This window comes from Hordeum vulgare, chromosome 5H (genome assembly GCF_904849725.1).
Source record: "Hordeum vulgare subsp. vulgare chromosome 5H, MorexV3_pseudomolecules_assembly, whole genome shotgun sequence".
NCBI lineage: Eukaryota > Viridiplantae > Streptophyta > Magnoliopsida > Poales > Poaceae > Hordeum > Hordeum vulgare.
The window spans coordinates 23,906,472-23,917,654 of NC_058522.1; the positions used below are offsets into that span (position 1 = coordinate 23,906,472).

Here is an 11,183-nt window from a genome sequence, read left to right on the forward strand (position 1 = left end):
GCATGGGAAACAAAAATTTTCCTGCGCACACGAAGACCTATCATGGTGATGTTCATCTACGAGAGGGAGATTGGATCCACATATCCTTGTAGATCGCTAATCGGGGAGCGTTAAGAAACACGGTTGATGTAGTGGTACAACTTCGTGATTCAAATCACCGTCGTCCCATGATCTGTCCCACGACCCGTTTCGATCTAGCACCGAACGGATGGCACCACCGCGTTCAGCACACGTACATCTCGATGACGATCTCGGCCTTCTTGATCCAGCAAGAGAGACGGAGAAGTAGATGAGTTCTCCGGCAGCGTGACGACGCGCCGGTGATGGTGATGATCTACTCCTGCACAGCTCCGCCCGAGCTCCGCGGAAATTCGATCTAGAGGAAGAACTACGTGTTATAGGTTTGAGTTGGACGTGGCAAAGTTGTGTTTCAAAAGCCCTAAAACCACCAATATATATAGGAGGAGGGGGGCGCCGACCGATTGGGAGGAGGTGGACTCCCACCCCAATTCGGTTTGGGGGGAAGGAGTCCACTCCTTCCTTCCCACCTCCCTCTTTCCTTGTTTTTTTTCTTTTCCTTTGGTTTTTTTCACTTGTGGCGCCATAGCCCTCTTGGGTTGGCCTCATCAGCCCACTAAGGGATGGTGTGCCACCCTAGGGTCACCGGGCTCACTCCCAGGTGGGTGGGCCCCTCTCGGTCAATACCGGAACCCATTCGTCACTCCCGGTACACTGCCGGAAATGCCAAAAAACTTTCCGGTGACCAAATGAAACCATCCTATATATCAATCTTCGTTTCTGGACCATTCCGGAAACCCTCGTGACGTCCGTGATCTCATCCGGGGCTCCCAACAACCTTCGGTCACCAACACATATAACTCAACTATACTAAAACATCATCGAACCTTAAGTTTGCAGACCTTGTGGGTTCGAAAACTATGTAGACATGACCCGAGACACTCCTCGGTAAATATCCAATAGCGGGACTTGGATGTCCATATTGGATCCTACATATTCTCTACGAAGATCTTATCGGTTGAACCTCAGTGCCAAGGATTCATATAATCCCGTATAACATTTCCTTTGTCCTTCGGTATGTTACTTGCCCGAGATTTGATCGTCGGTATCCCTATACCTATTTTAATCTCGTTACCGGCAAGTCTCTTTACTCGTTCCGTAATACAAGATCCTGTGACTTAGACTTGAGTCACATTGCTTGCAAGGCTTGTATGAGATGTTGTATTACCGAGTGGGCCCCAAGATACCTCTTCGTCACATGGAGTGACAAATCCCAGTCTTGATCCATGCTAACTCAACGGACACCTTCAGAGATACCTGTAGAGCATCTTTATAGTCACCCAGTAACGTTGTGACGTTTGATACACACCAGGTATTCCTGCGGTGTCAGTGGGTTACATGATCTAATGGTCATAGGAATGAACACTTGACACGCAGAAAATAATAGCAACAAAATGACATGATCACATGCTATGTTTATAGTTTGGGTCTAGTCCATCACATGATTCTCCTAATGATGTGATCCAGTTATCAAGTGACAACACTTGCGTATGGTCAGAAAATCTTAACCATCCTTGATCAACTGGCCAGCCAACTAGAGGCTTGCTAGGGACATTGTTTTGTCTATATATCCACACATGTATCTATGCTTTCATTCAATACAATTATAGCATGGATAATAAATGATTATCTTGAAACAGGAAATATAATAATAACCATTGTATCATTGCCTCTAGGGCATATTTCCAACACATTCTCCCAAATAGATGGCTCAGCGGCGGCAAGGATGATTTTACGAAGACAGGATGGAAGTGTCATATTTGTTGCGTATCCCCGCTTGTTTAATTGTAATAATGCGTTGTAGACGGAGTTACATGCATTAATGCAGGGTATGGCGCGGTTCAATATTGTAATTTGCCAATCATTGTTCAGTCAGATTCCTCGGTGGCACTTTTGACGATGACTGGTTAGAGTCTCAACAGATCGACATATGGTCATTTGGTTGCTGAAATAAAACATCTTATGGTATACATGGAGTTTGTTCCTCTAAAAATTAAACATGAGCAAAATAGGGTAGCAGATTGATTGGCTTGTTGCCTCTCGATTGTAACCCTATGCATATGGAATAAAACTCCTTTACCCTCGCAAAAAAAAGTATTATCACTTTCTAAGATACATAGTATCACATTAATTATTATGACATCCCACAGTAATAGGTATTCCCTCTGTCACAGTTTAGAATGCATGCACGTGTACCTAGATTGTTAATTTAACTTATATAAATTATATTGATTAACATAAAAGTTATATCAATAGAAAATAGAACATCTAAAGTTTCCATTGATATATTTTTTTGTTATATACGCCTCTCATTAAGTTGGTTAAATTGAGAATCTAGATACATGTGTCGAACTTATAAACTAAGACGGAGAAAGTATTAATATATTATGGATCATACTTTTGCTGTTTTGTTTGCTCCCGAGTTGGGTAATCAGGTCACATATAGAGAATAAAAAGTATTACCGTCGAGGACTTTCCCCGTCGGCCTGCTAGCCATCCTTTTTAGATTTCCCGCTGTCTAGTGATCACATGAATTTTGGCCTTCCGTTTTTTTAGCATAGTGAGCCTTCCGTGTAGGGCAGTACTGGGCGCCGGCACGTCGGCCCGAGCGCTCGCATCGGTCGCAGCCCAGTCGTCAGATTCACGGCCGCACCGTTAGATCTTTCATGCAGCAAAAATCTCTCGATGCAGCATATTTAGGTCATGACACAGCAAATTTTGTACACGGTTGCAATACAAATATGATTGTAGGAAAAAATATCAACGTGGTCGTAGCAAAAAAAAAAAGGACGCTGATGATGCGTGGTAGTAAAATAAAATGTGGGTTGTAGCAAAACAATCCGATGAACTCGGGTTGCTACTCTCACGAACGTGTATGCAACTTTTTTAATGATCGGTGCAGCAAAAAATGATACCGGTTGTAGCAAAAATTAACATGGTTGTAACAAAAATCAAACGCCAGTTGTAGCATAAAAATTCAACAAACTCGAGTTGCAACCAAACGTGAATATAACTTTTTAATGAACAAATTATAGCAAAATAAGAAATGGTTGTAGCAAATTTAAACGTGGTTGGAGCAAATCTGGACGAGAAAATGTTGCAAGCCTTGGCGAGTCAGCCGTGCGGGTCGCGCGTAACTGGCCGAACTATTCGGCAGGCGGACCGGTTGGAAGCGTTTCCCTTCCGTGTATGGTAGCAAGCCATCAACTCCCTGCTCGATTGTGGCATAAACCACATTTGCGACGGATTAACGTTTAGTGTGTGTCTTGACTTCGATTTGCACTAGTGTTTCAAACATGGCGAGGCATGAAAATTGTCAGGCTGCTATCATGCTACGTACAGTAGCCTTCGTCAACCAATGTGTAAACTCCGTAGAAACGTTCGCCTTGGCCTGCCGTCCTGGTTTGTTGAGATGTGTTTACGGACCAAGTTACCTTTGACTGTTTGAATGCTTCTGAGTTAGACAGTGAGGTCACACATATGTAGATTAGTAATGTATTGTTGCCGGCCATTGCCTCTGCTGCCGGCCAATAAGTCCACCTTAATAGGCTAGTAGAGTGACGGATTATGAGTCTTCCCTTGACGGCAACAAGCTATCAACTTCCTGCTGAACAAGACCAGTTAGATTATTTTTGGGTGGAGTACATGTAATTGTTTTTGTTTTTCATAACTTCAGAAATACACTTTTCAATTCAAGGAAGTGCAGGGCTCTCCCTTGTATTTAAGGGAATGCACGGAGGCTTAACCACCGATACCACACGAACAATGTCGTCGATGACATGGACGTTGGTGCTATTGCCTTTAGCTGCATGGGCAGCCACTGCCTCTAGCTCTTTGGTGGCGAAGCCAGGCTGCCAGGCGCGATGCGGCGACATCGACGTCCCCTACCCGTTCGGCATCGGCGCCGGCTGCTTCCGGCCGGGCTTTGAGATCGTCTGCAACAACACGACACCGTTTTTGCCGGACGCCACCGTCGCCGGCCAAACGCGCGCCCCAAGGTCCGTGCGCGTGCTGAACCTGACCGTGACGGTGGGCGCTCGGGTCCGGTTGCAGCTGCCTGTGGCGCACCAGTGCTTCGACGCTGCCGGCAACGAGACCGCCGGTAGCTTCGATCGCACGCTGAGGGTCAACAGGCAGAAGGTGTACCGCATCTCCAACACGGCCAACGAGCTCTTTGTCCTTGGCTGCAACACCCTCGCCTACGCCCGCAGAGGATCGCGTAAGAACGCCACATCAGACAGCTACTTCAGCGGGTGCGTGGCCTACTGCAACAAAGCCCAGGAGGCACAGAGCGGCAAGTGTGACAGCATCGGATGCTGCCACGTCAACATCTCGCCGTTGCTCACCAACACCAGGATGACCTTCCAGAGATGGTCGAAAGCACGTGCAGTTGACATGAGGCGCCCCTGCAACTACGCCTTCATCGTGGAGAAGAACAACTACACCTTCCGCGCTGCCGACCTGACCAGAATCCCGGACCCGGCCAAGCCATGGAGCATGCCACTTTGGCTCGACTGGGCCATCCGCGACGGCAGTAACTCCCCGTCCTGGCCTGTGCCGGACAAGACGCCGGGATACGCTTGCGTGAGCAGCCACAGCGAGTGCGTCGAATCCACTAACGGGAATGGGTATACCTGCAAATGCTGGGAAGGCTATGAGGGCAACCCATACCTTATCGATGGATGCACAGGTAAGAAGTACATTCTCCAACCTTAATAATGAAAATGTTCATATAAATTTGTTAAATGTTTATTTAGTACAAATCCATACATGCATATGCTATATTGCTATGCGGTGAATTCCAGGCGGCCTTCCTGATTTTCACCCGAAGTACGTAAAATCTGCCAGTTTGAAGTTTTCGGCTTAAAAAACAGTCAATCTACCAGGTTCCTCATCAACACTCCATACCCGTAACATTTGGAGCGTGCTGAAAAACCAACACATAGACTCCGTATTTGGAGGTGGTGGAGGGAAAGAGATCTCTCTTCAGCCATATTTGTCGGTGGACATCTCAAAAAAAAATATTGGTTGGTGGAGAGAATATATAGCTCTCTTCACAGGGGCGGAGCCAATGGGGGGACGGGCTAGTACTAATAACCTGTTGTTTAAATAGCCATTAGCATTTTTTAAATATAAGTAGGCCATTAGCGAAGAGTGTAGCGCGACATTTGTTCTAACTTCCCAATTTCCAACGCACTGGTAATCCCAAATCCAAAGTAATTAGCCCAGTAGATTATTGGTCTGTCCGACTAACCATGAACGAATTGATCCCGTTCCACGTCGTTCTACTAGACAACTCTCCTCCATCTTTCGCCGCCAACACCCAGGCTAGGTTTTCCTAAAAGGTTTGCTATCAAGCCGTCGGTGATCCGTGAACACGCATGAGGCACGACATGGCAGGTGATCTGCTGCCCCAGTTGACACACGGCTCTCTGTGACTGTCTCTCTATCTGAAGTCTCACAGCCTCACACGTCATGCCTTAATTGAACCCTAAAGGTAATTGGTATAGATTAGCATATACTAGATATTTGTGCGTGAGCATAGGCTAATCATACAACGGATATGGCGTCATATGATGGGAGATCACTAGGATAACTTCAGCTCCCTGTCTTTTGAGTAAGTTTTCTCAAGATTGTTGACTTGTTTGGTAGGCCTTGCCCGTAGAAGCAACATTCAAACAACAGAAATATAGTTTTCTTTCAACTCCAAAACATATATAGTTATAGTGGTGATACTGATGTTATTTAAGACACATGATATATATTTTAAGTTAAATCTTTTCTGACTTTAATATTTTCTTCGCCCCCCTATGATCAAATCCTGGCTCCGCCCCTGTCTCTTCATACAAATTTGAGCTATCCAATATTACAACAAAGAAACTTCAAAATATTTAATTTATTTCAATGAATAATATGATCATAACGTGAAAATTAATCATATCCCAACAAACACACCATCGATCACATCATGTGGATTATGATCATGTGAGACAGCTCATGGGAGCTTTGTATTGATTCACAAGGGAGAGAGGATGCCATATAACTATTACTATGGACCCTAATGTCCTAAAGAAACTACGCACACATGGTCATGCATGGAGACATCAAATTGATTAAGAAGCCTCCAATGGTGGATTCTCTGTATGGCAAGGTGCCGAAATAGGCCTCCAAATTGGATCAACTCAGAACAGAAATTTGCGACAGCGGGAAAATAGGAGAAAATTCGCTCGTCGGGTTTCACAAAATATGGAATTTATAGGCGGGAGAATGGACGGAAGGCGGTGCCCATGAAGCCCACACAACTTAAAGGCATGGATCATCCCAACTAGCATGGGGCCCCTGGCTCGCCTACCCCGTGACAGGTCCCATCACCTTTTGGAATTTTCGGGTCATGAAAAAAAATCGTATGCAATCCTCAATTTTTTAGGCTCCGTAGATATGAATTTTTGGGAAAACCAAAAACATTCATAAAACAACAGCTAACTCTAGGCACTGAATTAATAGGTTAGTCCAAAAATATTAATATAAATTTTTATAAAAAGTATTCAAAAGTGATATTATAATCGCATTAAACAATAAAATTCATAGATAGATTTGAGACATGTCACTCCTATCTTTTCTTACATTCAACCTACACATAGAAACTTACATTACACCCCCACTAGAACCCATGTGTCTACATGTGCATCCACTAATCAAACTGCTTCATTGTGGAGTATGATGAAGTTTTTGTCATCACGACAATACTTATGCCATGTTGTCTTCTGTCAACCAAAATATTAATTTGCATGGTCAACTTGGCTTAATGCTTCTGTGTCTTATGTAGATATCGACGAGTGCAAACAACCAAATTTATGCTTCGGCAAGTGTACCAACAAGGATGGATCTTTCGAGTGCACGTGCTCACAAGGGCACCAAGGCAACGCCACCCAAAAAGATGGTTGTGTCAAGTCCATGAACACAGGTGTGCACCATTTGTGTTTTTTACTCCCCTACTATCAACATGTATATAAACTGTCCTAGATGAAGCACAATAGTTGTAAAAAAAGTACTTCCTCCTTTTCAAAAATGTTAATTTTAGGTTTGTTCTAAATAAGACATCTTTAAGCCTAACCAATTCTATATCAAATATACCAACATCCTGTACAACAAATTAGCTCCATTAGATCAATTATTATGGAATATGTTGTCAATATGTATTTATTTGGAGTCATAGATGTTGCTACATTTGTTTACAGGTTTGTTCAGACTTAAAGAAGTTTGACTTCGAAATCATAAAAATATATACTAACATTTTGGAAATGGAGGGAGTGGGTGAAATGATATTTTACCTTGTCAATCATATTTAGCAACTCCCTCGTGTTGTCTTAAATGCAAATAGTGTTGTCATAGTTAGTTTTATGTATTAGCTCATACACCTTAAAAATAGAGTATATCGCATGAAAAAGAAGCTAAAATCAGTTATGTAATGCAGATACAATTCAGATTCATGAAAGGAAATCTAGATCATAGAAATATATTACTTCAAGTGGCGACAATCCCAAAATTTAATCAGTTGCAGCCCACAATTATATAAAGATGGAATGCCACCATTTCATAGAAAAGAAAAGAAACAATCAGTAAGAAAGTTTTTTAAGATGACTAGGAAAAAAACTTATTAGAGTATATATGCAACTAAATATGCAATGAGAATATATATTTCGCCATTAGTATTATATATATTCCAAAATTTTGACATAGAAGTCAGCTCTCTCTCACTAGCTACAATGCACTTATCTGCATCCTTTCACATGCGATCCACCTGGGATTTTGGTAAGTACCCTATTAGCATACTTATATGGGCTAAGTATTGGAACCTCCCATTAGTTGGGTCACTAGAATTTGAGACATTTTCTTGCTCAGATTTTGATACTTCCAAAATTATCCGGTAAAGTTCGTTGATTTTCGGTCAATTGGGTGATACCTCTCCCCTTACGAGGACATCAAATCCTGGGTTCAACCTCACATCTCTTCCTTCAACTATTATTGAATTATGTCACCACATGCCCTAATTTTGTGTCCATATTTTTTGTAGATTTAATCATTGGCCTATCAGTTTCTAGCGGCCCAACTATTCTAATTGTCTTTATTACCTCAAAGATAATAATCCGCAAGCTTAAGCGCCAAAAGGAACATAAGTTGAGACAGAAGTTCTTCAATCAAAACCGTGGGAAATTGTTGCAAAAATTGGTATCTCATAGGTCAGATATTGCAGAGAGGATGATCATCTCTTTAAGGGAGCTAGAAAAGGCCACAAACAAGTTTCATCCAACTCGTAAGCTTGGTGGTGGGGGACATGGTACCGTATACAAAGGAATTTTATCAGACTTGCATGTTGTTGCCATCAAAAGGTCAAATATTATGGTCAGGAGTGAGATTAATGAGTTTATAAATGAAGTTGCCATACTCTCACAGATCAATCATAGGAACATTGTAAAGCTCATTGGATGTTGTCTTGAGACAGAAGTCCCTTTGTTGGCTTATGAGTTCATTTCCAATGGAACCCTATGTGATTATCTTCATAAGAAACCGTTAAGATCATTACCTTGGCAAGACATATTAAGGATTGCAACAGGAATTGGCAAAGCCCTTTCTTACCTTCACTCATGTATTTCCGTCCCCGTAATACACAGAGATATCAAGTCCACCAATATACTTCTTGATGATGCTTTGACAGCGAAGGTGTCTGACTTTGGAGCTTCAAGGTACATTCCTAGAGATAAAACACCAATTACAACAGTTGTGCAGGGTACATTAGGATATTTAGATCCTGTGTACTATTATTGTGGTCGTCTAACGGAAAAAAGTGATGTTTATAGCTTTGGAGTTATTCTCATTGAGTTGCTTACAAGGAAGATGCCAACTATATATAGATCTTCCACAGGTGATGGGCTAGTTGCGCAATTTATAGAACTATTTGCGAAAGATAAGTTGGTAGAAATACTAGATCCACAAGTCCTGGAGGAGGGAGGTCGACAAGCTGAAGTAGTAGCTTCTCTAGCTATGTCGTGCACGAAGCTAAGGGCAGAGGAGCGACCAACCATGAGGTCCGTGGAGATGACACTAGAAGCACTTCAAGGACCCAAAGATCATTTTCGTGTTCGGGATGCAACATATGAGGGGGGTTATTCAACAATGAGATATACATCACCAATAAGAAGGACAAGCTTAGAGGACATGAGCAGACAATATAGTCAAGAAGAAGAGTTTGTGTTGTCCGCGAGCTACCCTCGATAGTCCTGCTTATGGTTTACATGTGAAAAAGTTGGTATGTATAACATGTGTGTGTTGAGTACGTTTGGACATTGTGTGTGTTTTAGTTTTTGGTTGCTTTAATGTTATGATTTTAATCAAAATGTATCAATTACATAGTTTGATTATTTCATCACTGAACAATCGGAAAACTTCCTTTATAATGTCTGCACTCATAGTACACCACATATACCTATCTTTCTTCAAGATGGGTTGCTCACATAATGTAAATTCGGATAAAAAATTCAAGGTATTTGCGGTGCTCAGAATGTCGTTATTCAAAGATTAGCTACCTAGTGCAATTAATATTTTTTATTTCAAACTTTTCCCTAACATGATATTACATATATCTAAAAAAACTAGCCCGTTCCCGCGCATCTAAGCAGACGACAGATTAGTTCATATTTAAATCTTATATGGGAAATTAGTACCTCATAACTTTTAGTGGCGATTTTAGTGGACAATATTTGCCATAAATCTAAAAGAAATAGTTATTATTGATCTATGGTGAATGGATTAATTTGAATGTTTTTAGTTATATTATCTCACCCAAACAATATGTCTACTTTCTTTTAGGACTTATATATTATTATTATTATTATTATTATTATTATTATTATTATTATTATTATTAAAGGGGATCTGCCGTTGTGATGGTTCGACCTCGTACGATTCCCACCTCCTCCCACTAGCTCTTCTAGTTTTTTTCAACCCTCCATAAACCAAGCGATTTAAATAAAAAACCAACCAGTTCAATAAAACCGCTCAGCCTCACCCGCTCATTCTCTCCACCGCCCAGCACCGCCGCCCCGTCTCTTCGCCAACTGCTCGGCCTCCACGCTTGATTCCTGGGCGCCCAGGCCCAGGCCGCCGCGCTCCGGGTCGACGCTGGCCTGCTCGGGCGCGCGCCGTCTGAGTCCTAGGTGTGCGGTTCGCCACCGACGAGGCTCAAGCCGCCGCGCTCCGTGCCCGCGCTGTCTGAATCGAACGCATGCTGTCAACACGATCTTGTCCGCCACGGGCAACGACCGGGAGGAGGAGGAAGACGCACGGGAGGCGGGGCATCGCTCCTTTCAAATGTGGGCTACACGCCGGAGGTGAAGGATGAGTCGCGACCTCGGACAACGAGGCGCATGTCGATCTATTCCAATTATGCAGTCAGCTCCTACAAGCTCAATAACGGCCAAGATGAGGACAGAATCAGCCTGCTCCTTGACGACTTCTGGTTGGGTTCCCCGTCGTGGCTGTGGGCCGCCTCTCCCTGACCATCCTACGCTCCACCTCCTCCACTTCAGGTGTCCGGCCATGGCTGAGGGCCCTTCCACCCTTCAAATCTGGAGCACAGGTGAAGAGTCTGGTTGTGTGTGGCAGGTATGGCGCTTTGCGCCCTATAAGCCTGGAGGGAGCTCCGACGAGGCCATGATCTCACGTACTATCGTGTTGGTCTCGCAGATGAGCTCCGAACGTGGCCAATGCTCTACAACTTCAATGGAATCTGTTAATGCTGATCATTGTTCTTCATTAATGCCTCCAGGCTGCAGTTGTTGATCGCTCAGAGGTATCTAACACTTGTACACTGTATAATGTTCCTCTGCTCTGTACTTTTAACATAATGCCTCCATCCAAAATTGCGAGGGGATCAAGAATTTTTGAACAACTTATGCATTGCATAATTGATACCGTTTAGTTCGTATTAAAAAACACTTCTATATTTTCCTGAACAATTTAGAATCACATAATGGACACATATCTGCATTTGCCCCTCAGTCTTTCAGTGTATTGATGCCAATGCCGCGTTCAGAGTTGGATATGCC

The 11,183-nt window shown here is 43.0% G+C and overlaps 1 protein-coding gene across 1 annotated transcript; it reads left to right on the plus strand.

Annotated features, from left to right (window-relative positions):
* Positions 1-3,843: 3,843 nt before the first annotated feature.
* On the plus strand, positions 3,844-9,354 carry LOC123396227 (wall-associated receptor kinase 2-like). Its single transcript, XM_045091242.1, has 3 exons — positions 3,844-4,768; positions 6,905-7,042; positions 8,153-9,354. The coding sequence occupies exons 1-3, from the start codon at positions 3,844-3,846 to the stop codon at positions 9,352-9,354; spliced, it is 2,265 nt and encodes a 754-aa protein (XP_044947177.1).
* Positions 9,355-11,183: the final 1,829 nt, after the last annotated feature.